Below are 27,937 nucleotides of genomic sequence, written 5' to 3'. Positions count from 1 at the left end.
CTGTTTTGGCCTCAGTGTAGCACCAAGGGCTCTACAAGGGCTCCCCCACCCCAGATTTGAACTACAAACCCTCTTGCTGTGAGGCAACATTGCTAACATCTGCACCACCGCATCGCCCATTCCTCTTGTTACACTGATTTTTTTTTTTTTTAGCAAGTATTTGAGTACACTACAAAACTTTAATTCAAATACTCAAATATGGAAGTTACTTAAAATGCCCATCCCTAAGTGGATTGATAACTTTAATGAAATGGAAGCGTATCTGCTCCGTAGGCACACGAGTGACGGGCGTCAAAAATGCTTCTGAAAACACTTTCAGTGCTGACTGGCCACGAGAGCCACCCAGCATGAAGCGGAGGCTCGTTTGCTTCTACTCGCATTTCTCATGCAGCTCTCAGGCTGCACCAAAGTTAACTCTGCAAATGAAAAAAATCCTACGTTTCCTCCTCCTACTGTTTTTTCATTTGGATGTTCAGAGCGCAAATATTGTGATGAAAAGAAATTAGCGTGGCTGTCACTGAGACGCTGCAGTGTTATTTATCTGTTATGTTTCATTCGTTTCACTTTCATTCATAGCTCTGAATAATTGAAACCTCACTGCTGTTGTCCTCCAGTTTAATACTGGTACATTAATTTTGGAGCTGTGTCACAGGTGTCTGGTTTTACTGGATGGTTACTACCTCACCTGACAGCCAATCAGAATAGGGACTTCTCAGTGGCCATGGTATCAAACAATATGACTCTATGGTCTTAAATCAATAATAAAATATTCTTTTACTAATTTGTCATATCGTCAAGAACATTGTTATCGCAAAAATACCCTGACATATCATTCTATTTTGGGGCCATATCACCTACCCCTAGTGGAAATTTTTTAAGGGCAGTGCTGTTAAAAATAACTTGTAAGTGTGGTCCTCATCTATCACGAATTAAAACTTCATAAACTGCATTGAAGTTGTAAACACCTTTAACAGAATTGGTCCTCCTATTGCAATTCACTTAGTGCTGAGTGCCAGTGTCAGCACAGTAAACTCTTTCCCTCTATTCCCAACTAAGTGCTGTATTGTGTAACATTCAGCATGAGCACTACGACTCTGTACAAGCAGCCCAAGATCAGTGAAGCCACAGCACTGACTTGTTAAACTTCAGCTAAAAGTGCCTCTCTCATGGGAATGTGCACAGAACTGGAAACTACTCACAGGACAGTGCGTTCTTGTCACTTTGACCCTCAGTGTTGCATAAACCGTCAGCAACTTTGTCGTTTCACGATCTTCCTACAAGTGCTTCATGTTATCAAAGATGCGTGGGCAGCGTACCTTTCTTTGCCATCTGAGCTTCCCGTGATCCAGGGGGAGCGTTGATGTCCCCTGTGCCCTGGAAGTAGATGTATTTCTTCACAGTGATGAGGTTAGGTGCAAACTTCCACACGTCCTCTCGGTCATCGATTATGGAGACCATGGAATCACCGCAAGGGAAAAGATTCCTGTCAGAAGAATAAAATAAACATGACTCTAGCGAAAACTGCTAAGCTTTTTGACAGAGGCTTTTCCAGAGATAAACAGTGTGAGGCTGTTATTTATCTCTTTGGCTGTAGTGATATTGCAGTGACAGATAGTGTTCTGCTATAAATCAAAATAGCAAGCTTGCACCAACAGTCTACCTCTGTTATTTGCAAGATGTCATCAACAACCATTCATTGGTGACACGGAGAGAGAATCAGAGCTCCACTCTTTGTGCTCGTCTACAGTCACTGACAGATCGTCCACGATAAAAACAGTTACAGAAGCTAAGAAATGATTTGGGTGAATTCACTGCTGCCAACAGGCGGTGTGGCTCGTCCACCAACTATCCCATAGATGCCTTGCAGCCTCACTTAAGTGCCATGTTTTTTAGATTATTATTTTTTTGGCTTTTTTGTCTTTATTACATGGGGCAGGTTAAACATGAAAGCAGAAGGTCACATAGTCATTCAAATAGCAACTCCAATTTCAGCCAGCCCAGCTCAAACACACCGTTGGACCTGCAAACTTTCTGTTGCTGCTGTCACACACATTAGACCCAGCCCACAGTGAACCCTGGCCAGATGAATTTGAGTTGCTGCTGCCTAGTGTTGTCAAAAATACTGATTTATCGACACAAATCGATTCTGAATATTTTAAGCGGTTTCAAAATTTTCTGACAGCATCAACACTACTGTCACACACTTTTTTGTTCTCCTAATAGCAAGGTGACACACACCTTTGCAGTGCCCCCATAGCCCCACCTCTTTTCAATCACTCACGGTGCTGTCTTCTAACCACTGTTTGGCACTGTTTTGGGGGGTTTTTCTTGAACTTTATTGCCTTACAAATGTGTGACAATCTTAGGAGATGTCAAACGTCTGCACTACTGCAAAATGAATACTGTTTATGTACAAAGGTTTTAATTATTGTTAATGTTTACTACAGTATAGTTCTAAGTAAAGTCCTAACCGAGAAAGGATAACTCAGTGGTTTGATGTTAAAGTCTTGTTATATTCATCTTTTAATAAAAATGTTAAATTTTATGCCCTTTTAATTTAATTTCCTGTGGTATTGAAAACAGCAACAAATAGATATTTTTCAAGGAATTGTATCGAAGTTAGAAATTGCAGTATTGTGACAACACTACTTCAGATGCTACTGAAGGTCCTACTCCAGAGCTTCCGCCTACTCTGTTCCAAGCGAACACTCTGCTAGAAGCGTGGAGTGAGACTGAAGGATCACTGGGTGCAGGAGCTACCTAATTCTTGTTTTGTTTGTGGTCTGATCAGAGAGACAGAGAGCTGGACGAGAGGCAGAGTGAAACAATGTGCTGCACGCTGCTCTACAATGGAATAATTTTACCTATTATAGCTACTAAACAATAGAAATTCAATATGTGGTGGTCAATGTTGATCTTACAGCATCCATCGCAAACACATCCATGTTTGGGAAACAGTGCAGGGTCAGCTAAATGTCGCAGTTTACGTTTACTTACAAAAATGATATATATTTTTTAATCATTCTCTGGCACATGGACATTTTAATAAGAAAGTAAAGTGCATTTAATATAGCACCTTTCACAGAGCGAGGTCACAAAATGCTTCACTGTAGTGAAATTGTTAACAACAATAAGGCCATAAGAACAGATATTAGTTCATCTACCACTTTGCTATGTCATATGATGCTGCTGAAATAACAGTCAGAAAGACATTTTCATGGTCTAGTGTTTAAAACGCAACAAAAATCGCTTTAAAATTGGAATATTAAATTGCAATATTTGTAGAATCCCAAAACAAATCAAATCTGCACCTAGGTATCGGGATAGTATTGAAATGGGAGGTACACATACTGCTCCCGTGAGACATATTCAAAGTTTTATCTATGCAATAAGGAAACTGTCTCTTTGTGCTTTAAAACAAAACAATACAATAATATCCAGAGAGACAGGACAGGTACAGGGAGATCACAGACTGCACTGTTAACCATTCGTTTACCCACCTAAGATTCCCCGTCTTGGAGAAAGGGTCGATGCATTCATCTCTGGAGAGAATCCGATGAGAGAAAAGCTTCTTTTCTGGATCCAGAAAGCCTAAAAAAAAGAAAGATTAAAGATTAAAAAGATGCATATTTGAATGCCAATTCGATCCCTGACTGCATAAGACAGCTGGGTCAGAGTCTCCTTCAACCACCACAGCAGCTGTCAATAGCTGGAGCACTGCTCTGAAACATGCCGACCTCCCTGCATCAGGGCCAACAGTAGTAAAATCCAATTCAAAATGCATTAAACATTCATCATATGGAGGCAGAACAGTACTTGGACCGAGGCTGCCTCTATTAAATACAGTATGATGAAAGATTGCAGCCTGAATACCAAAAAGACAGCATATAAACACACTGCCTACACTTCAATATAAGGCAGCCTTGAATCATGACGTGAAATATTTTCATCTAGGAAGAAACATCACTCAGCTCGCAGCCAAAAAGCTAAAACTGGGCAGGAAAGTGAGGGGTCGTCAAGTGTACCTGCAAGTTTGGCAGGTTACAAAGTGTTAATGCAAAACATTAACTGGTTGAAGATGCATTTTAAAATGTGGCACCCCTGCTGCTTGCAAAGAGACATTAGATGCACAACAGTGACCTGGAATAGAAAACACGAGCAGACACCTCCCTCTTATGGACACAATCAGGCAGTACAAGTCAGAGACCAACAGTTTCCCCACACTGTCTTTGAATGCTGCAACACTCTGATGTCAGTGTGGATGAATAAAATCAGTACTTATAATTTGCGGTAAAGTGCGAATGAGTCTATTACCAGCAATGGTGTGTGCATAAAGGCGGCTCCCGAACGTGAAGACGTGCAACTCATAGAGTTTGGCGATTTTCTCCAGGAAAGCCTTGCAGTGTGGGCGCAGCCGCGTGTGGAGCATCGGCTCTCCTCGCCCGAGCTGGAAGTGGAAAATGCCCTGGAGGAAATAATACAGGTTTAGTTCTCAACATCTGCTCTTAAAAGAAGAAACAGGACTTCAGTAAAACAATGATGAAAGGCTGAAAACTGCAAAGCAAAGTACTTTCAGAAGCCTACGACTAGATTTTGTTTATAAAAGGTAAACAAAGAGAGACCCTGACCCAAGTGTGCAGATTACAGCATGTACTAATAACAGTCATTTCTACAGAGGCTTTGCCATTATACTGGCAGACAGCCCTTTGATCTGGCTCAGCAGAATAATCCTGAATCCATCCACTTCCTGTTTGACATAAACTCACACAGATTTATTCTACTGGAGCAGAACTACTTCATCTGATGTGTTGTTTGTCAGAAAACCCAAAGCGTTTATAGTTAAGGCCACTGGAAGGTGGAGTGAAATACATTCAGATTCATGAATCTCATGAAGTCTTTGACCACCTGTAGCACTATAAAAGCAGTGGTTTCTATCTGGTGCAGCCACAGAGTCCAGATTTCTCCTTAATCATTAGCTCAAGGTCCACATAGTTGGCATCATACTTGCATTTGGTCACGTTGTCAAGCTAGTTTGCTGTCTCTTTCAAGAAGCTGTCCATTTCTCCTCACTCTGCAGCAGGAAACAGCACTTCAAAATAAAAGCTACATGCCAGAAATTCACTGTACTTAAAAATAAAGTGTGTTGCTTATAAACTTGACATGTTTACAAGTCACTTGCGATGCACTCAGAATGGACTTGTGACCCAGCAGTTGGGAACCACTGCTACAATGCAGTTACTTTACCAGTGCATCCCCGTGTTGTCTGAACTGTACACAAGGACAGAGGTTTTACCCTGTTCCCCTTATTTTTGTTGATGGTAACGTGCCAACAAATGTAGCAGTATTTGGGCATCTGTGCTAACGCTACTTTATACTGGAGTGGCACATTTGTAGGAGGTACAACAGCTCATTACTTTCCGAGGAGACTGAGGTCATTTGGACAAACAAAGACATCCAGTTATTGATTTTCAATCTATAACACAGAGTGTTATGCAGTATGGAATCACTGTGTCTATGGTACAGTTCTGTTCCGCTTCCTTATTCCCCAGTCTTAAACATAAACTGAATATATTTAGGGACAGAATATGAAACTCAGTCACAGACACTGAGATTGCCTCCCGATCAATCACAGTGATGACAGCAGAAAATAGTGATATGATGGAATAGTACCTTGTTGGACATTCGCTGGCAGTGCTGCTCAGTGGTGTGGATCAGGGTCTGGTCCAGATCCACCATCAGGACCAGCTTTTTGTTCCGGTGGAGTCTCTGCTGGTCTTCTCTGCCCAGCTGCTCTGCTTGCTGTTGGAGTGAATAAAGACAAAGAATGGAGTATCACAAAACCTCATCAACCACCACTTTGTTTCTCAGTGACCTCAGGGCATTTTTACCATATATTATTATCTATTAATAAAGTTTTTATTACCAACATTTCAGCGTTAGATGTTTTAGGCTCACATCTTTTGATTCTTTCCAGCTTTGTGAACAGTTTTTCCCTCTTTATTTGTGTCCTGTTTTGTAACTGACCTAATAGATTTTTGGGGGGGGGGACAGTAAACTGACAGTCATCCATTTTTGTTATGGTCAAATATTTTCCTTAATGAGTTACTACATAAGTTACAGAAACTTGGACTTAAACAGACTCTTATTTAGGGATGTCCAGCTCAAATATCAGAGATCAGTTTTGAGGTGATCATGGCATTATTTAACAAATCAGGATCGGCTATACCGAGCTATATAAATCCTGTATACTGTCTGTCCCTCACATGGCAAACGCAAAATGCAAATCTTTCTATTTATGTTATTCATGTGCACTCGTTTCATTTCAGCTCAGTGTGAGAGTGTATCTTGCATTTTGCTTCGTTGTCAGCTGTGGTGCGTGGCTGTACTGCAAGTGCAACAAAATCCCCGCGAGCAAACGGCCAATAAGAGTAAAATATTAATGTCATCGCACAAAACATGCAAAGACAACAAAAATAAACACTCAAACGGAACAAAGTTCATCAGGCAACTCAGGCAAAGGCTCCACTGAAGCAACACACGGTGAAGAGTACTCATTACACATTAAGCAACAGCTCGGATGCAGGGATTATCTTCTTCTGTATGTACTGCGTAGCTATTCAGCTGTCAAGCACAGGTTACACCCCTCACTGACAGGTACTATAATGTGCAGCTGTATTATCTAGGAAAACAGAAGCAATGGATTGGGACTCAGTATTAAATAACTCAGATCAGGGGCGAAAAAATGCATTACCTGAGAGTTATGTGTTCTAAACGGGGGGGGGGGGGATGATATACGATTTTATCACGATCACAATATCGTAGTGGTTTTCCATTATCAGGATAATAGTGAATATCGTGTCCAGCAGCACCCAAAGAAACTGCGATGCAACTAACAATAAGAAAGACTCGTTAAAAACGTAAAAGATCTTAATCAAACATCAGCATATTTTAGAACGAAAAACATATGATGCTAAAGATGAAAAGCCTGGCTTTTGGAGAGTGTTAGTTTGTTTTTCACTCTCAAGGACATTCACTTAAAAGATGTTTGTCCTCATATCTGTGAGGCAATAAAAATATTGCTCCTTGAGAAATGGAAAAGAAATGATTCAGGAATGTTTTACTGCCATTTTAAGAGTCTTAAGTATGCTTTGTTGAACACTGGGATAAAATTATTAATCGCAATTATTTTGACAAGTATGAAATTCTCCCAAAGAAACGCTGAGCATTTGTTACATCTTCTCACATTTGAAGGTGCAAAATACTCAACAGTCCAAATTTAATATCTTGGAAAATATTTCAGCGACTGGGGCCTTCAAATAGCAATACGTGCACACACAGATCTCATAACGGCATGAATGTAAAGTATCTCTGCCCTACTAGCCCAGTCTTCCATGTATCTCCATCATATGACTCACCTCTGAGCTGACCATCAGCTCAGGGACACTGTGCACCATGGAGACGGTTGCTGTGGAGATGGGAGTTTGCTGGTTCCCGTTTGTGCTCTGCAGCCTGAGAAAGGAAGGGAAAAAAAAAAGAGTGGGAGTCATGCATTTTGTGATTTGTACATCTCATAGGTCCTTGAACATATTGTGACTCAGAAGAATAGCAGCACTCACAAACGACTTAGCGAAGAAAATACAACAGTTAGCAAGTGATTCAGTTTACTGTTGGCACACTCATCATATTTTTGTCTGTCAACACATGTGATCAAATGCCATGATGCAAGACCCTGCTGTGTAACATTTCAGTGCCAGCAGGTATTTTTATCACGTATCCTCTTCCCTTGGTGGTGACTGGCAAAATAACTTTTCATGTTCCTTTCAAGCAACACCTTTAAAACAGCTTCATCGCAATAATACCACACACTACCATACTGTGTCTGTGAGCGACATAAATCTACAACACATCTTGAGTGTCTTGGCTTGTAACTCACAGTTGTAAATTTTACACCTTCATCTGAGCAACACAGCAGGAAGAGTGCAGGCTGTGAACACTTGGTTTATGACCTGAGTTGCACTCGGCTCTCTCCGTCTGATCTCTGGTGCCATCTGATGGTATCAAAAAATACAGACTCTACTACTCCAGGTCAGATACACAGTTATTTGTCAGCTTTGAGGCACTGCAATGTAACACCTTTAAAGAAATCAGTAATTAATCAGCTCTACATTCGCTCTTCACTGAACCGTGTTGGAAGATGTCAGGTGACTTTACCTAACTTTGACATTCTTTTGGGTGTGAGAGTCAGAGACAGAGGGGGAACAGAACAGATATCATCCTAACAATTAACAGGAAAATGACAACATAAGTGTTTCTGTTAAGAGTATAAAAAGTGACAGTGTGTGCATGTCCTTACTGAGTCAGGTCCTGGCCACATTCAGCACATAAACCTTTCATTACTATTGGATGGCTGCATTCCTCTATTCTGACGATGACGCCCCTGCAAGAGAGAAAACAAATGTTAGAGTAAACTATACCTATGTTTCAGTAACGGTGCATCATTTACTCATTAAAGAACATTTGCTTCGTGGCATGCACGGCCTCGGTATAAATGAAGTTTACTAGACGTTACATGCTATAGCACATGGACCCCACTGATGAGCTGTGGCCCTTAAAACTATGTGTGACTTATTTGCTTTAAGGGAGTCACAGATGTTGGGTGTGACGTAAAGAACAAGCTCTAATCCATTCAACTAAGCATGTCTGTGTGGGAATCACAAGAGGCCCCATGATACGATATTATCACGTCTCCTAAGTCATGATACATAACATACATTATACATTATTACTGTGATTTGCTGAGTATTTTGATGACATGTATCATGATATATTTCAATGTATTACCTTTTTACAACCGTTAGTTATGTTATTTTATTTAATGAGATGTAGATTTATATATTGCAGCAAAATGCATTTAGTGGACTCAATAAGCTATTGATTTAATCATTCTAGTAGACTACCAAAGGTTTCATTTATATTAGCAATGTTGATAATTTTTATAAAGTTTTAAAATCGATACTTGTACCTACACTTAAACATTGCAATTGCATATTGCAGTTTTGATATTACTGAGGTCACTCTGCTGTCACAACAAGCAGCGTTGGTCTCCAAAGTCAGGAGCGGGAGTTTACAGAGAGCACCTGAAGGCAACACAACTTCATGTCTCACGGGCGTGACAGCAAATGATTTAAAGTTTCCAATCAGAGGTGTAAATGTTCACTGCTATCAGAGGAATGGTTTAAAATGTGTGCTACGAAGCTGCTGGAACATATATCTGTTGTTCCTCTGTAACAAAAGGCGAGCAGGTGTTTAAAATGTGCGGTTCAAATTCAGAGGGAACAGCAGCAGCCTGGGGCCAGACCTCTACCTGTCAGCCTACACAGCTTGTACACACTACATGCACGCGACGGACGGCTGCGTCAATGCAAATGAAACGAGACAACTTCTCGTGGTCGCGCCTTCAAAATAAAAGCGTAAACATGTTTTTGCCTGTGGGAATGATTGCAAATGTATCCACATTACGAGTAAGACTTTACAAAACGTTTTCTAAAATACTGCTAACGGTTTGTTTTCATTTTCACTACGATTTAAACCACTGAAAATGCCCAGAAACAAACTATATCAGTGGATACACTTTTATTTTGAAGGTTCCGCTTCAAACTTCCCTTGTTTACTGTGACTGACTTGACGCTGGTGCGAGTAACTGCTGTGAGCGGTGGTTCGAGTACAGCTAGCAAACAAGCTAACGTTCAGTTAGCACTTATAGCAATGTTAGCTCGTTAGCTAGCTGACGTTTCACTGCGGGTGAAGTAAGTAGCTGGCAAAGCAGTACCAAAACTACAGCTGACATGTTGCCTGTAGCCTGTCCGGGCAGGGGGCAGGTCAGTAAACACTTGCTAGCTATAGCCAGCAGAGTGACTCACCCTGGAGGTATGACTTGTCCAAGTTGACAGCATAGCTCCTTGACTACACCAGCACGGTCCGATTTCACCTTCCTCTCTGGCAGCTTAGCAGCCTCTGCCCCCTTCTCCTGGGCTATGGGAGCACACAGTGCGAGCACGGAGTCCACGTTCACAAGAGTCCCGGGTTTGACTTTCCACTCCAGGAGCCGCAGCGGGAGAGCCGTGCTCGGCCAGCAGATATCTGCCACCTGCACCGCGGGGCCCTCCGCTGCTGCACCCGCGCCACCATCGCCAGAATCTCCAGGAGGATCCTCCATCTGCCGTGTACGCTCCAAAATATCCCTTTAGTTTTCAGCAACGGTCCACGTAAAAGGTTTCCACTAGACCTCGCGGTGCCCCGTGTATCAGTAGATCCTGCCCAGCGTGGGCATCGAGGAGAATTAAAACAAATGTGCTGCCGATTTAAACACAGTAGCTTCCAGTCAGCTACGTTCGCTCTTCCCGCCCGTAAACAGGAAAGCGCAACACTGCAGCGACACAGGTCGCTACAGCATCCGGTGGCGCGTGCAGCCAGCGACATGAAAACAAGTCCTCCACATTTGTTTCAAAATAAAATACCTAACGAAACACTAGCGCCATGGGGTTTATGAAAACATTTTAATAACTACAGTTTCACTAAATATCTAATCTGTTCAGTTTATCATTATTTATTTTTGAGTGCTTCCTCTTATGGATATTGTCCGCATCTGTTTGTTATTGTGTCAGTAATTTTACAACTTTTATTTTAAAGGCCAATCTACGTTTCCGGTTACGTCCTGTGCTAAATGTATTGAACTTGACAGAAAAAAATTGGTAAAAACATATAAAGATAATAATAATAATACTAATAATAATAATAAACGAAAAATAAATTTAAGTAGAGTTCAATTTTCACATTCAAGTTCAATTTATTTATTTATTGTCATGTGCAATGTTACTTTTCAGTATCATGATCATTTATCAATGTGGTGCAATATCATTTTCTCAAACTCGTGCAACACTACTTCTCAGTATTATATCATAAACAATATAACATTGATTATCAGGAGCAGCCTGCATTTTTCCATCATTTTAGTTCATATTTAGTAACGCTTGTACTTATCTGACTTCTATGTTACTCTATTAGTCACTGGTTTACTTTATATCTTATATATATTGAATCATTTGACTGATATTAAATACTTTCATTTTAATTAATTAATTGTTGTTTCTGTATATTGTGTGACTCTAACTGAAGCTTTTTAAGGCACAAAAATTTCCTTTCCAGTTCTACTGAATTGAAGTGAATTTTATTTAACTTTTTTTTATTTTTTTCCTCTCTTTTCTACACCTTGTTCCTTATGTTATCTTATAATTCATCTTTCCTTCCTAATGTGTCTTGTATGTTAAGTGTGTTTGTGGTTATACATAATGCCTCATTGTTTGTAAATAATTACTGTTCAATAAGAAAAATAGATTTTTCAAAGAATTAAAAAAACTGTACACTGGAAACAATTTACATACAAATGGAAGAAACTGCAACATTTTGTAACACAGTCTCATTTTATCAAATTAAATCCCAACAAAATTTGGTCATAATTACAAATTCCACTTCAGCCACCCTAACTCTTCACTTGATTACGTCTTTGACTTTCCACAAAGCTTGAAATGAGGACTGTGTTGCCCACAGAGATCGACTTGATGTAAGATGATGTAACACAGAAATAAGACTACACTAATGTCTCATGTCATCAGAGGATATACAGTAGTAATCCTGGAGGGGAAACTCAGTTTTTTTACTCTGCTGTCATAAACACACAGCAGCTGGGAGTGTAGTACTTTACTCAAGAGCACTTCGGCAGTGACCATAAAAATAGTTTAGTTGTGTTTAGTTTCATCTTCTAACCACTTCATCCTCTTGAGGGTCGCGGGGGGGGGCTGGAGCCTATCCCAGTTGACATCGGGCGAGAGGCGGGGTACACCCTGGACAGGTCGCCAGACTATCGCAGGGCTGACACATAGAGACAAACAACCATTCACGCTCACATTCACACCTACGGACAATTTAGAGTTATCAATTAACCTAGTCCCCAATCTGCATGTCTTTGGACTGTGGGAGGAAGCCAGAGTGCCCGGAGAGAACCCACGCTGACACGGGGAGAACATGCAAACTCTGCACAGAAGGGCTCCCACGCCCGGGATCGAACCGGCAACTCTCTTGCTGTGAGGCAAGAGTGCTAACCACCACACCACCGTGCCGCCCCATTGTGTTTAGTTTATTAGTTATGGACTGTTTCATTGCTATTTTGTTGCTAGGGCAACAACTTTGGTCCCCGTTTACTTCCTGTCAGCTACTGCACTAACATACATTCAAACAGGAAATACAAAGGGACCCATTTAGAATGTTTATGTTGCCCGGTTTGAAACGGTCTATAGTTTAAACTAATGCATAAAAATAGAATGACAGTCATTTTATTTCTATGGCCGTAATGTTAAATAAATAAATGTTTAATAATAAAGTGAAAGTTAGTGGGCTAGTTGTAGTGCACTAGCATTAGCATGCTAACATCCGCATTCTAGCATAAGCGTGCTAGCCCGCCAACTGTAGCTTTTTTTCCCCCAGGATTGTGCCCAGTGACAGAAAGTATAGCAGAATTAAAGTGAAGCTTATGGGGAACCAATCTGCTAGAATGCAAAAGCTAGCGCCCTACAGCTAGCCCACTAACTTTAGCAGCCAGACACAAACATCTATAACTCACTGTCCTTTTGACAGTCCAAACAAAGATTTCCTTGCAGTAACCTTTCTAAAATGAGCAGGAATGAAAGTTAACGTTAAAGCATTCTGTTATGATCAAGGAGTTAATACTTAGCAGCTAGCGTCCTAGCATGCTAACTGTTAGCTCCCCTTTGCAAGCTAATGTGAGCTTATTTCCATGGTGGCAAAATACTAACAATTAATCTAAAAAGCAAATATATATTTTAATGTCTGTAGTAGCAGACTAGTGTAAACTAAAGTAAAACTTTCAGGTTGGGTCTCAGCAGTTTTAAGCATAGACATATATATACATATATATATATATGTCTATGGTATTATGTATATTTTGCAGGGCGCTCTTTGATGACATCACAAACGTTGATTAGCTGAGGCCAGAGCCTGGCCCAATTCCAATCCGGTCCCTAAAGACTCAAGCCCTGAACCCTCACTGACTTAACTGACGTCAGCTGTAAGTGACTGAGTGTGAGAGTCTGAAAGGGCTCCGGATGCTACAAATAGGAATGGGACAGCACTTATCCCCCTCTCTACAAAATGTTGTTGACACTGGCGGCTCTGGGTGTGATTGTTTATCGGTTATTGTCAGCATATATTCCACACACAAAGAATATATATCTATGTATATATACATAGATATACTGTATATATATTCTTTGTGTGTGGAATATAACCACTGGTATTCCTCTGACTTCATGTGTGTTTATGTACCATCTTAAATCCTTGTTAATGTAATGTTTCATTGTTTATCTATCTGTTTTTTTGGCTCTCCTTCCATAACGTTACCGTTTGCCTATCTGCCGACCGTGTTTTTGGGTTTTTTTATAACACTTCTGGTGTTCCAAGGGCAGCCCCTGTATTTGACGTCACAACGCTATGAACTGTGGGTAATTTCCTTACCGTAAGTCCGCATCGATGCTGACCTACGGTAAGGGGGCATAAAGGGCTCACTCACTGACTCACTGACTTGATGATTTGACAATGGCCCTGTCCAAATACCCGCACTTGCGCCCTGAGGTCTTCCCTGAAGTGCACTTGCCAAAAGTGCAGTTAGGGGCGTAAGTGCGCAAGGGATCGACGCTGTTTAAAAAGGAGAATTGGGACAGTTGCGTACATGTCACTTTTGTTTGGGTCCAGCTGGTCCGTCTCCTAGGAGACGAAACATGGTGATAGAGGAAATAACGTTGTTCACAGCACTGCTGCTGCAAATGATAAATAGATACGATCAGCGAATGATGAGGAGGATTAGGAGCCGCAGGAGAAGGCGGCATCTACATCAGATCCAAGTTGTGTAAATTGTGATATAAAATAAACTATAAAGACATACCGTAATAAAATAATACAAACCTCAGGTCAACTGTAAACTGTATATTATTTCATTATTAACGCCCTGTCATGTATTATTAAGTCCACACAGCGTGTTGTTTGACATTATGTTTCTCTAACGGTTGTTGTCAGTCGGAGTTAACGGCTCGTGGATACGTCAGTTACCGTTTGAAGATGGTGAGTTGTACCGACCAGCTGTGCAGTGTTACGGCGTCACGACACTACAGAGGATTCTGGGTAAAATCCTTCAGCGAAGTGAGGTCTGATGCGCACTTTCGGAAGGGGTGCATTAAGGGCGCAGGTTTGCACCCCTTGATAACAACAGAAGACAATTTGGACACCCTACGCACTTGCGCCCCTTAGCGGGAGCGCGCAATTAAGGGGCACAAGGGCGCAAGTGCGGGTATTTGGACAGGACCAATGGGACAGCCCTCACACACTCACGCACTTCACATGAACGCGCCTCTAAACCAGTGAGTCTGTAAGGGGTCGGATTGGAACTGGGCCCCTCTATTCAAGGCAAACGAAGCTGCGTTGAATTTTTGCCAACAGCCACTAGGGGCGCTGCCGCCATTTTGGACTGTTGAGCTTGGACTGTTGCGCCCAGGCAACATGCAAGATGTGAAGGAGAGAGGAGAAAAAAAGTAAAAGAAAACAGTGTAGTGCAATTAACTGCAACAACTATCAGTGGAACACCCCGCACCTGGCCTTCCACCGTTTCCTGAAGGATCCCGACAGGTCAGAACTCCTGAGGTGTACGTTTTAAAGTGTTTTAATATCAATTTAATATGCCAGTTTTGTTTTGGCCTCTTGGACCATTTATATCAGAACTGATTACTGCTTTAGCATTAAACTATATCATATTAAAATAACCTACATATTGTTATTATTAGTAGTAGTAGTAGTACTGTCCCCTTACTGTACAAACTGTAAATAAATCTTTATTCCTGACTATGTGGCGTCGCCATTAATGTGTTTCGAGTTAAAATATTGATTTTTTTTTTTTTTTGGTAGATTGGCTTATCGGGTGATTTTGAAGGAGTAATTAAGTTAATCTTCTCATAAGTGGATGTAATATGTAGAGATGCCATCCAGGCCGTTTTTCTTCGTTTTGTTTTTTTTTAAAGTCTATATTTTGCTTTACAAAAACGTGGAAAAGCAGCTGTGACCAAGCTATCACGAGGTAAGTAGCATTGTAAGCATAATTAATAGCGATATACTTCAGTTTGTCTGTGTGTTTTTGTATGCAAGCGGGTCTGCTGCGGTCTGCTGACAGTCCAAAATGGCGGCGGTAGGACGAAACCATGGGCGAGTCTGTTGCTGTGGGGCGTTCTGTTGAGCTTCGCCTCTTGGTGTCCATGCTCTTGTTCAAGGGCTCTGCCTCGAACCACTCTGTATAATCAATGACGTATCAGTGGTACCTCCTACCAGAGAGTGAAGCATCAAGATACAAATCTGCCCAGTCAGCATGTCCACTTAACACTTCCCTTTACATGATCTGATGTGTTCTCAACAGAGATCTGAACCTTCTAACATGGGCAGAGGCGTTTCTTGGGCCACTAAAAGTGCAAAGCTCAGGTGATTATTCTTCTTCATATATATGAACTATATGAACTTATATTGTACATTACTCAGTTGTTTGAGTGAGGTGTCCTTGAGAGCTTTGAAAGGCTCCTATAAATAAAATGTATTATTAGTATTATTATTTAGGCTACAGATTTATTGATTCTAGGTTTCTTTTAATGTGGGAGAAGAAGTACACACACACACACACACACACACACACACACACACACACACACACAATATATATGTACATTTTTTTTATTAGGAAACTGAAATTGATGTGTGCTCCACAATATATTGCTTCAAGTCGAACTTCAATGAGGCCTTTCCCTGGTACTTTAATAACGTTAACGTTAACTGATTTGTAAAGTGAGTCCAACGAGAAACACAAGGACAGTACTTCCGGTCAATGTTTTTTTCAGAATAAAAGCAGAATATTTGTGGACTATGGAAGCGCATTGAGATAAGTCTCGTAATTTTCGAGATAATGTACCGTTTTTTTTAATTTATTCAGTGAATGCAATTCGCTTCAACACATGAAATCAGTGGGTTTTTTAAGGGATTAAAGTAATTTTACATACACACACTAAATAAAACATGAAAGTAGCAAAGGACTTCTAGGGAAGTGCATTGCATTCACTGAATGAATTAAAAAAAATCGACAAATTGTCTCGTTATAATGCGATAAGATCTCGTAATAATGAGATCTTGATGTCAATTATCTCAATGCGCTTCCGTAGTCTACACATATGACGCTTTTATTCTGAAAAAAAGTTGACCGGAAGTAAAGTTACTGTGTTTTTCAAGGACATCTTATCTCCTCATTACAACATAAGAGCTCGTAATTACGAGATAATGTGTCGATTTTTTTATTTATTCAGTGAATGCAATTTTTTTTAGACTTTTAGTCTGACGAGATTACGTTAAAAAGTGGTACAGAAAAGACACAAATTCACCAGATTGCAGGAAATAAATTTTCATTTTCCAAAAAAATGTTGGAATTAATGTTGAAACGAAACCTCCACCTTTGCAACATTTCTATGAGCAGAAAAAATAGTCTTATGAATAAAATAAAGCTCTCAGTGACCCGAAAAAACGAAAACGGAAGTACGTAGAAATAAGTGCTCCTTCGCGCCATCTCCTCCTTACTCTTCGGCTGGACATGCTAGTAGATAGCTGCTGAATAATTAAGGAGGTGTTACCACCCGTGGTCGACTAATTTTCTAACAGGAAGGACACTTTGGACATTATATCATCCCTGTGAGCGGAGCTATTTTAGTATCACATGAAACATGAAAGGGAAGACCACCCGAGGGGTAAATACGCCACATTTAAATCATATTTTTAGCTAGCTTTGATAGTAACATTAGCTAAAGGTAGCTAGTTGACCAACAGCCACGTTAACGTCAGCTGTGATTAGCTGGTCATGTTTGCAGCAGACACCAGTGGACTGAGGGAAACTGATAAAAGGTACAAGCTGTGTTTTTGTGTCAGAGACAAACTGGACACGTGTGTGTGTGACATTGACAGGAATGTGTTTGTCATGGTTGGTGTTTCACAATTTTCCATTACTGTTGGCAGCTGTAACTTAGTTTAAAATAAGTACAGTGAAAGACAGTGAATAAAGTAGGCTTAGAATATTAGTGTGGATCAGATTAAATCAAACAGCATCTGACTATTCCTCCTTATTCACTGTTGTGTCAGTCACCCTGCTGATAGCAAACTGTGTGAGTGGCAGTGGGTTTGTTTGATGGCTCAGTGTTCAGGTCCCTGACATCACTGCTATCTGGACATCGATTTGTCAACACTGGAGACATTCTGTCCCTCAGATGCAGACAGCGAACAAAAACAACTGAGTTACCCTGGCTGGTCATATTGGCCTTGATCTAGACCCCCTCCCTCCTCTTTCCTCCCAACACACACACACACACACACACACACACACACACACACGTTTGTTTTTTCTCAACACATTATCAGGGCCTGTCTTGTGACTCAGGCCTGATACACTAAGTCGGATCATTAGTCTGGCTTGTAGGTGTCAGGCCGGTGGCTATCAACTTCAGGGAACCAAGGATTTACCAAACCACCAGAGCCAACGTCCAACTGAAGGGGTAGGATTAAGAATTAAAGGTGCTGACATGGTACAGGGATAGTCGCTTCATCAGTCACTCAGTTACAAAAAATGAACTGGCATATTTGAACAATTTTTTGACAGTTTATTGAACAGATGACTGGTCATTTAATCAAGACAGTAATCAGCACATTATTCAATAATAGCTGCAGCCCAACTCTGGGGAATCAAGACCGTCATGGCGGCAGCTGAAAGCCATATGATTCAGCAGGGAGAAGTAAGCACAATAGTAGCACACGAGTTTAGCATCAACATTTTCAAACAGAGGCAGCTGAAAATATGGACTTCTTGGGTTAAAGTGAGAGTTCACCCCAGAATCAAAATTATATATTTTTCCTCTTACCTGTAGTGCTGCATTCCAGTCTGGATTGTGTTGGTGTGAGTCGCTGAGTGTTGGAGATATCGGCCGTAGAGATGTCACTCAGTTTGTGGTGCTCAAAGCACCCAAAAAATACATTTAAAAAAACTCAACAGCAATGTCTCTTTCCAGAAATTATGAGCAGTTTCATTCAGGGATTATTTTCTTTCTACTGAACTACATGCGCCAGCCGCATCACCGCGCAGAAGGAAACGTGCATCTCCTGCTAGCTCACATAGCACCGCTGAGCTAGCTGACGTTACAGTTCACCTAAGAAGGACACCATTAATGTTTACATCTCATGCTGTCTCGAGCACAAGCCTCTCGTCCATGAGTAGATGCACACTTCCTTCTACACTCAGCAGCTCACACCAAAACAATCTAGACCGACAAACAGCGCTACAGGTGAGAGGAAAAATGTGTATTTTTGATTTTAGGGTGAACTGTCCCTTTAAGTAGACTCTGTAAATAGGAGTTATGGCGTCAGTTACAAACTGTTGTGTCCTAGAAATACTGTTGCTGCTGACAAGCCCAGAGGGAAAGCTGCAGCTTTGTAAATGGGAATATGAAGTGTTTCGTTACTGTCTGCTTGTTATGGCACATCTGTTGTGCTTTTAATGGATATAATGGTATCTTTTATGTAATTCAATTCAGAGTTTGTTTCGGACTCACAAGAGTTTAAAAGACAAGATAAAACCACAACAAGTCATTATTCATTTTAAAGAAAAAACAAACACATTAGGACGACCTTAAATGTTTTCTGAGCCTGGCTGGAAACAGAGAGCAGCTCCTCCTAAGGCTGGTTAAATCCTCTGATGCTGTTCTCTGACTCATCCAAGCGATGCATGAAATTGAAAATCAGATGTCTTAGAGTGTCCTCACATGACTTACAAACTGCTGACTGGCACTTTGCCAAATGGGAACCTGAGGCAACAACCTCATGTCATCATTGTAATCCACTAGGAGCCCTGGCATGCTACCTTTCCTGTAGGTAAGCTCTAAACACAGGTGTGCAGAGAGCTCTAAGTAATGAACATTTTACACTGACAGAACACAGTCTGAGCATTCATCAGTAAATATCTGTGTTCATTCATTCAAAGCATCAGTGAGAAAACGGTCAGGGTATTTTACTTCCTGTTACATCATCCATGCTTCTTAATCTAGTGCTTATTTTTTATAAATATGTGACATGCCTCTGCAGGGCCGGAGTGACCCAGCGAAACGTTGAAGCATTAAATGAAATCTAGATGATAATTGTCTGTGACGTCTCATACGGCGCCTTCTTTCCTCTGTAGTTCAGGTTGTGTCTGCATCACATGGCTCTGCTGCGGAGATACCCTCATCACAGCTCGTCACTCCAAACAACCAGATCCTTCAGTTCACTCAGGTACCAAACAGCAGTCAGGCCACCATCACAGGTTACGGTCCATCTATGACGATGTCGTTGTCTTGATGAATGTGATTGTTTCCTGCTTTCAGGGAAGGTAAGCGCAGAGGGCTGCTGTGGAAGACACTTGTTGGCATCTCTGTGGGTGTTCCTGTGGCAGTGGGTGTGCAGTATGCTGTGTCTGAACCCAGAGACAGGAGGAGGATGAAGGTTGTGATTGAAGGATTTGGTCGCTTCTGCAGGTAAGAAAGGAATCAGCCACATCTGTTTTCAGTGGGACGTAGCTAAAGCCTGCAGGAGAAGTCGCTGGATGATGTCATGTGCTACGACTCTCTCTTCCTCAAAGGAGGAGACAATAAGTTAGACGATATATTTCAGCCCTCTCAGTCGATAATAGGATGAATGTCTAGGATTCATTTCAGCAATATACATGACCACAAGTTAAAACTTACAAACTTACATTACTGTCCTGTTTGAAGTCCCAGCGAGCTTCTTATCTGTGTGTCCTCAGAGCTCTCTCTGTGGGAATCTTTATCTCTGTGGATTACTGGTGGACCACCAATGTGGCTCTTCGTGGCCGAGATGAGGTAAGTTCTCAATTTATCACAGGCGGTTACTCTAAAAATAAAAAAGGTCAGAAAATCAGTACCAGCTATAATTACTTGCGCTTTTAAAACCAGTGATTGTTGGTCCACTCATCACATCAATCATGTAAAGTTCAGGCATGTTTTCCTCAGGCCTGTCACAATAATTACGTCATTGAAGATATATGGGCGTGACCTCGATGGGGCCCGTTGTGTTCACACATGAGAATATCGGCTGACATGATGCCAGAATAAACAGAGTTTTCCCGAACTTTGCACGAATCCGAAGAAAAAAAAACAGCACTTCAAAGACGACACAGCGGAGCTTACCGGGTAGTCTGCAGCTGTGTTCTCAGGCCATATTCACACGAAGACGGAACCGATTTTGTTTTTCAAAAGTTTTCCATAAACACGGAATCGTCTCAAGATATGTGTACGGCAAAATGAAGCCACTGAAAACGCTGTAGTATATATGCAAGGCCTGTAAGTGGCGCTGCAACGCTGCCACAAAGTACACCAAAAACAGAGAATAAGAAACGGAGCATGCGCATAAAACTTGACAAACACGAAGACGAAGATGGCGGAAAATACAAATGCCAGAGGCTTTTGCTGCCTGCTGCAAAAATGCTATAAGGGTCAGTAGCTTCTGCAGCAGAAATGCAACCACTGCGTAGTCAGCCATTGTTGTTGTAGCGCCTTTACACCTAGCGCATGCGGGTTAAGGGAGAGGTGGGGTTATGGCGTCATCGCTTCAGAATAGAGGCGTACTGTGTTGTAAATACAGAGACGCGAAGGTGGCGTCTTCAGATTTTTTCACTCTCGGACCCGGTTTCAAAAGTTGGCGTATCTGGGCTCCTAAAACGCTGCTTCCGTGTTTACGAAAGGTCTATACGATAAAAAAAACCTTTGCGGATACACCTAATCTCGTCTCCGTGTGGACATGGCCTCAAAGTGGAAGGGGCACAGTCCTGATAGTTGTTAGTTTGCCAACGCAACACGCTAAAAAGTCTATTGTGCATAGTTTTACCCTCCAACAACTTCGTCCTCCACTCCGTAAATCCACCAGCAAATCACAAGGCTCCCAGAATTAAAAGTAGGAATTAAAAGTTCATTGGTCTTTTAAAGGGTGTACTTGCATTTTCATGCTATTATGTAATTATATTGGGAGCATAAAATGGTCTCAAAATGAAATAACCACAATAATATTGGTTATTGCAGTTATTTCTTGGACGACATATCATCCAACAAAAGAAGTAATGAAGACCGGTGTATTTTTCATTACTTTTTAAGTCGGCTATTAAAATGCATGAACACTATGAGTTGCATCATTTGCCCAGTTTTAGTCAAAATTTCATCAGTGGTCTCTGAGACAAATAAAAAGCTTGGACAAAATCTAGGTTACATAACTTTCAGTGAGTAACACAAATATTAATTCATATTTGTCAAGGGACCTTTGTTGGTCTTCATGCTCATCTCTCGCCACACATTCCCTTTTGTACGCTCAGTGTCACAAAAAATAGCATCAGTAAATAAATATTTGGTTGCATCATGGGTTGGTGGTCACACATTTACTCACTTTCAGTTTCTGTCACTGTGGCGTTAATATTTTCTGGACAATCATGTCTTCCTGCCGTCCTCCCCTGCTAGAGCAGCCCATCCTACGTGGCTGAGATGTCAGCCTGCCACCAGAGGGCAGCAGAGTATATGGTGGACGGAGCCGTGAGGAACGGAGGGATATACATCAAACTGGGCCAAGGTCTGTGTTCTTTCAACCACCTCCTGCCCCCCGAGTACATCCGCACCCTGCAAATACTGGAGGACATGGCCTTGAACAGGAGGTACAAAGAGGTGAGGGGTGCAACACAAACATGGCACGTGGTTCAGTGAAAGAGGACAGCTTGAAATTTCTCAGGACGTGTTTGTGTCTACAACAGGTGGACGCTCTCTTCCAAGAAGACTTCAACAAAACCCCAGAGCAGCTTTTTAAAACGTTTGACCATGAACCTGTAGCTGCTGCCAGCCTGGCCCAGGTTCATAAGGCAGAGCTGTTTGATGGGACTCCTGTTGCTGTGAAGGTGAGAGCTGATGGTATCAACAAAGTCAGCGTTTGATTTCCTTAGTTCAACTCCCAGAAAGCAAAAGCACATGTTGAGTAGACCGCACAAAAAATACTTTGCAGAATCAGACCTCGTCTGGTCCCCACAGGTGCAGTACATCGACCTCAGGGATCGGTTTGACGGTGACATCAGAACATTGGAGATCCTACTGGACATTGTCAAGTTCATGCATCCCAGCTTTGGATTCCGATGGGTTCTTAAGGTCAGGGAACAGTTGTATGTCTCAGTTTACCCAGCGTATGTGTCTGCGTGGAACATGTTTAGCTCATTATTGATTTTATTCCACTTCCTGCAGGACTTGAAGGGCACCTTGGCTCAAGAGCTGGACTTTGAGAATGAGGCCAGGAACTCAGAGAGGTGCGCAGAGGAGCTGAAACACTTCAGTTTTGTCGTTATACCTAAAGTCTTCTGGGAGCAAACCAGTAAGGTGAGGTTAATTAACAGCGGTACAAATTAACTGGACATCCATCTTTTCCTTGGCTAAAGCGTTTCTGCTTTTTCCCCCTCTCCATTTCAAAGAGAGTGTTGACAGCAGAGTTTTGCAGCGGCTGCAAAATCAACAATGTGGAAGAAATTAAAAGACAAGGATTAAGTTTGAAAGATGTGAGTTGGTGCTCTCTACACAGCAGATGATATTCAGAGCAGAGTATTATTATTATAGTGATGCTGTCTGAAATACCTCAGTAAATATTTGTTTTTTCAGACTGCAGATAAACTGATCCGAACATTTGCTGAGCAAATATTCTACACCGGTTTCATCCATGCCGACCCTCATCCTGGAAATGGTGGGTAGATCGGTGTACGTGAGTATGCACGTCTGACAGTATCAAAGAGAATATTAGTATAAGTATTAAGCATCAGGGAGCAGTGTAAGAAAAGGAATGTCAGAGTCGCGGCTTGTCCAACATCATCTGGGAGGTTATTCCATGATAACAAAATGCTGCTTCACCATGTTTTGTTCTGACTCTTGGGACAGTCAGTAGGCCGGCCTCTGATGTCCTGAGGGTTCTGGAAGGTTCATATGTCACAAGCATGTCAGAGATTTAAGTGGCGCTGAGCCTCAGAGGGATTTATACTAGGGATAGACCGATATGGATTTTTTAGGGCCGATGCCAATACCGATTTTTTTCTGTCACCCTTAGCCGATGACCGATTATGGACTGCCAATTTTCTTGAGCCGATATTTGGGGCCGATACTGCTTTTGCTCCCTCAATTTACATCAAAAAAATGACACAATGATAACAAATATTACAGGTCTCAAGTTTAAAATAAACATTTATTGAACAGTAAAAAATACTAAAACAAGATGGAAAGTTGAGGTGGAACAGGTAGAATATTATTATTATTATTATTATTATTATTATACATTCAAATAAAAAAAAGAGTTCAGTGCTCTTAAATCTTCCAGTAATGTCTTTATAAAATAAACACATATTTAAGCTGAAGCATAAATAAAACAACAACTACTGTACACAGTAGGATTCGCTGCATGTGCACTGCAGGGTCTTCCGGCAACACAGAGCTGCCCGTGGATGCCTGTCTGTAAATCATGCCAGGGAAAAATAAATCCGTGAACCCACGCGCGTATCGGCTGATGCCGATACAAGTAAAAAACTCAAATATCGGCTCGATATATCGGCCGGCCGATGTATCAGTCTATCCTTAATTTATACACAAGCAGCAAGATTTTGAAATCAGTTCTCTGAGTGACAGGTAGCCAGTGTAAGGATTTCAGCACTGGAGTAATGTGGTCATATTTCCTAGTTTTTTGTCAGGACCTGAGGAGCAGCGTTCAAAACAAGCTGATGAACAGCTTGTTTTGAAAGTCGTACAAACAGATCACTGCAGTAAATAAAGGTGTGGGTGAGCAGGGAAAAAAAAGAGTTTGTCTCTGCAGCCAATTGCCCCATTCGTGACAACATGTGTGTGGCAAATGTTTATGTAACTCACCAGCATAAATCTTACTAAGGCTGAAAGTTAGTCAAAATTAAGGGTGTGTTCAGACAGGTGGGTTCTGTCTGTTGACAAGCTGCTATCATGGCGACATTGGTAAGGTGATGTAACCATGGCATAACCCCAGATTCACAGAGTAAAGTTGTAACCATAGCGGTCACTATTTCAGTGTATTTTCAGTTCATGAAAGTTAATTGTAACGTTTTGTTTGCTTAAAAAAGTCTTGTTCAGTGTTCAGTTGGACTGAAAGACCCTCTAAGGAGTTGGATATTTTGTTTCTCTGCTAAATACATTTTTTAATGGGTTTAAGTCAGTTTTTTTTTTTTACAAGCAAAAATTAGTATTAGCTGTAAATGCACCTCTTTAACCAAGCTAGCACTAAGGTTAGCATCACCCTCTCTCAGTCAAATTTGGTCACGTCTGTCTCCAAAAAACCAAGATGGTGTCGGCCAAAATGCCAAACTCAAGGCTTCAAAACAGGAGTCCACAAACCGATGGGTGACATCACAGTGGTTACGTCCATTATCTTACACAGTCTGTGGTCAGTACATGTATTGTTTACTATAACCAAAAACTAATTTAAGGGATCCATATCAGAAATGTTTGTGTTTACCTGTAGAGAAAGAGGTAATGCCACCATGTGTGTAAAACATCTCACCAAGAACACCTTTCCTTAAAAATAAGTTTACAAAAGTGTTTTAAAAGAGGATACTGATTCTGCAGACTCATCAATCAGGTCATTCATTATTATTGATAATGTCTTTGTGTTTGCAGTTCTAGTGAGACCAGGTCCTGATAAGAAGGCAGAGTTGGTCCTTTTGGACCACGGCTTGTACGAATACCTCAGTCAAAGGTAAGATCTGTCTGCTTAGTTATGACCTGTCTGACAATATTTAACTGTCAGCTCTAACGGTGGCCTTTTACCCCAGTGACAGAGTGGCCCTTTGTAAACTGTGGAGGTCCATAGTCCTGAGAGATAAAGCAGCAATGGAGAGGTACTCCAAAGCTCTCGGTGTCAAAGGTGAGGACACTTACCTTTACTGTTGAGTGGTGTGCCAAGGAATGCAGTGTATTCCCCTGAGGTGCATGATCCAGTCCAGTGTAAGAAACTTGTTGTCCCCCTAACAATGATTTCATCTAACTTGCTTTGCAGAGTACTTCCTCTTCTGCGAGATGCTGCTGCAGCGTCCCATCAACATGCGGCAGCTGGGTCTGTCCAACATCCTGAGTCGAGAGGAGACGGCCTACATGCGCGAAATGGCCACCGACCGCTTCGAGAGCATCATGCAGGTGCTGAAGGCGATGCCTCGGCCCATGCTGCTCGTGTTCCGCAACATCAACACGGTCCGAAGCATCAACATCGCCCTGGGAGCGCCGGTGGACCGCTACTGTGTCATGGCCAAGAGGTTGGTGCAGCCGCTGGTCACACTGTGGTCACTGTTTGAGAGATGAGCTGAGGTTAAAGGGCAATTAAACCATCCCACAGCACAACATGATCATAAATGTAACTCCAGTAATCGACACTGGTGCTACAAGTGATGTCCATCCTGTTTTTCAGTGCGGTGCGAGGCTGGGGGAAGATTCAGGCAGAGAGGACAGGCATGCTGCCCAGGCTCTGGATCTTCCGCTGGCTGAGGACGACATGGGAGGGCCTCAAGTTTGAACTGGCTTTGAGGTAAACACTCATTTAGTGTGTTAAGAGTCCAAATGATGTTTTGTGATTGGTGCCAACACATTTGATATGACTCCTTTACAGATGGGAAATTGCGTCGATGACTGTGACGCGTTCCTTCCTGAGCCTGCTGTCGTACTTTGGTTTTATATCTCTGGACGCAGAGATGTACGAGTACCTGAGGTAGTGCACCGACGCCACACTATGAAGGAACGTACAATAAGGACCTATTCCACGCACAAGTTAATGCAATACAGCAGCAAGGAGCCTTTGGTTTCTGTAGCAGCTCCTGAAGTCACTGCTAATAATGGTGCTGCTCGGTTTCCACACCAAATCATCCTGAACTTGAACTTCCTCAGAACAGGTGAGAACGCATTCGACTGCAGGACTGTGAAGCACCAAACCCACTTCAGTGTAAACTGAACCAGAGCTCCACAATCAACAGCCTTCTGTAAGTACTTCATTAAGTTATCAGATATTTTAAAATTTACTTCTTGTTTTCGTGTAATCTTAGGACAGAAAATTGTTTTGAATTTTAAATTTTAGATATTTTAAGCTGCGGTTTGTTTTAAGGAAATGGCCACATGTATCTCTGTCAGACTATGTTGACGCAGCTGCAGCGTTGTCACACCACACACAGTCATGTAAAGCTGCATCCCACTGGAGCGAGAGAAAATGTTAAAAAAAATATATATTTTAAGGCAAGACACTCCAGGTGAAACCAGTTTTTTTTATGCATATCAATTTTAAGATTTTAGGCTACTTCTCTTCCGTAACACGTCTTCCTTCAGATGAGTGGGAAAAAGTTCAAAATGCACATTTAGGTGTAGTTAGGATTCTGTTCTGGAAGTGCGTGCAAAAAGCGCATATTTAATTTGATAATGCTGCACATTTAAACATAAAACTTAACCAAAAATAATTGTCTTTATGCAAGTAATCAGCTGGGGAAGTTTTATGTTATCTATTAGTTAAATTGTTTACCTGTAGTGTTTTGTTTTTGTCTAAAAACGTACAGGAATTGACAGTTAATTTCTCAGTTATTTCTCAGACTCTGAGCCATAAATCTCCACCCCTGCAGCACGCAGAGTTTGAACCTGACTGACCATCTTATCAGATGATGCCTCATCCGAATATTTAAACATGAAATTGCAGTTAAATTTTATTTAAAAAAATAAGTGTCTTACTGTTAGTGATCAACTGGGGAAGTTTTATGTTACCCTATTTATCTGGGGTGTCTCCCCTCTCGTCCTGATATATGCAGCACTTCAAGAGTAAAAAAAAAAACAAAAAAAACAGCAGCTTGTTAAAGGTCCAGTGTGTATGTTTTAAGTGGCTATATTGGCAAAAATGGAACTTAATATTATAAGTATGTTTTCTTTAGTGTCTTTAGAGTTTGCCATGTTTCTACAGTCGACCAGAACTGACATACCAAACACTGACTCTAGATGGGGCAGTTCACATTTTCATATCAGCCACCGTAGTGAGTAGCCCCGCTGGGACGAGTCGAACAGCATTGGAAAAGCACAGAGTTTTAACCTGAAACTGTCTTCTGTGTTTTTATGGATTTAAATCACTGGGTCTCTGCAGGTAGATCAGCTCCTGGTAAAAACCTCCTGAACGTCTGGATCTTAAGTCATCAGAGAAGAAAGACGAGCACACAGTAGCAGGTGTTGGGCTAGCGCGAGCAGCGACTGATTTTAAACATGAAGCTGCTTTATTCAGTGTTTTTACCAGTTCTAATCACCTGATGTGTTTGTTTTGGAGAGGAGGAGACCTCAGCAGATAATTTGGCTCCCAGTAAAAACCTCCTGAACAATGAACACTGAAGAATTCTAACCAGGAGCTCACGCTTGTCACATGGGAGACGTTTCAGCTGGTTGCAGTCTGCAGTCCTCACTGCTAGATGCCACTAAATCCTACACACTGCTCCTTCTGTGTTGGATTAACCCTTTGTGTTTCGTGTTGAATGGAAGGTATGCTGTCTGTGTTTTGGTCCCTCCTGACTTCAGTTCAACAATGAGTGCACTCAGGCCAAATGAACAGCCCAGTGTCACCTAACCAAATGTTTTTAAATTATTTTAACAATGTTAATAAAATGTTCTACCTCCTTCTTTAAGGTTTCCATGTCTTTATCACGCAGAGCTCAATAAAC

The 27,937-nt window shown here is 41.5% G+C and overlaps 2 protein-coding genes across 7 annotated transcripts in view; one reads left to right on the top strand and one right to left on the bottom strand.

Moving 5' to 3' along the window:
* ctdp1 (CTD (carboxy-terminal domain, RNA polymerase II, polypeptide A) phosphatase, subunit 1) overlaps positions 1 to 10,516 on the bottom strand; it is a 108,906-nt gene extending 98,390 nt beyond the window's left edge. For both annotated transcript variants that reach the window (XM_049602015.1, XM_049602016.1), the window contains exons 1-7: positions 9,921 to 10,516; positions 8,354 to 8,437; positions 7,416 to 7,509; positions 5,671 to 5,799; positions 4,315 to 4,465; positions 3,501 to 3,591; positions 1,317 to 1,483 (exon numbers count right to left, since the gene is read on the bottom strand). In XM_049602015.1, the coding sequence (XP_049457972.1) occupies positions 1,317 to 1,483; positions 3,501 to 3,591; positions 4,315 to 4,465; positions 5,671 to 5,799; positions 7,416 to 7,509; positions 8,354 to 8,437; positions 9,921 to 10,216 (1,012 nt within the window). In that variant the 5' untranslated portion in view covers positions 10,217 to 10,516. The remainder of the gene's footprint in view (positions 1 to 1,316; positions 1,484 to 3,500; positions 3,592 to 4,314; positions 4,466 to 5,670; positions 5,800 to 7,415; positions 7,510 to 8,353; positions 8,438 to 9,920) is intronic.
* A 6,233-nt stretch (positions 10,517 to 16,749) lies between these two features.
* Positions 16,750 to 27,901, top strand: adck5 (aarF domain containing kinase 5). Of its 5 annotated transcripts, XR_007451465.1 has the most exons (16): positions 16,750 to 16,895; positions 19,367 to 19,458; positions 19,551 to 19,700; positions 19,970 to 20,045; positions 21,690 to 21,890; positions 21,977 to 22,117; positions 22,248 to 22,361; positions 22,455 to 22,586; positions 22,679 to 22,762; positions 22,863 to 22,944; positions 24,888 to 24,966; positions 25,043 to 25,134; positions 25,267 to 25,519; positions 25,672 to 25,788; positions 25,870 to 26,149; positions 27,373 to 27,901. XR_007451465.1 is itself a non-coding variant. In XM_049602032.1 (15 exons), the coding sequence occupies exons 1-15, from the start codon at positions 16,872 to 16,874 to the stop codon at positions 25,970 to 25,972; spliced, it is 1,740 nt and encodes a 579-aa protein (XP_049457989.1). In that variant the 5' UTR covers positions 16,750 to 16,871; the 3' UTR covers positions 25,973 to 27,901. The 5 variants fall into 5 exon arrangements, 4 of the variants coding, with proteins under 4 accessions (XP_049457989.1, XP_049457990.1, XP_049457992.1 ...); XM_049602032.1 differs by having other exon boundaries at positions 25,870 to 27,901; XM_049602033.1 differs by lacking the exon at positions 16,750 to 16,895 and adding an exon at positions 16,946 to 17,049 and having other exon boundaries at positions 25,870 to 27,901.
* Positions 27,902 to 27,937: the final 36 nt, after the last annotated feature.

Source organism: Epinephelus fuscoguttatus, linkage group LG17 (assembly GCF_011397635.1).
Source record: "Epinephelus fuscoguttatus linkage group LG17, E.fuscoguttatus.final_Chr_v1".
Lineage (NCBI taxonomy): Eukaryota > Metazoa > Chordata > Actinopteri > Perciformes > Serranidae > Epinephelus > Epinephelus fuscoguttatus.
The sequence above is the reverse complement of the archived record's forward strand: the minus strand, read 5'-3'. Positions and strand labels throughout refer to the sequence as shown.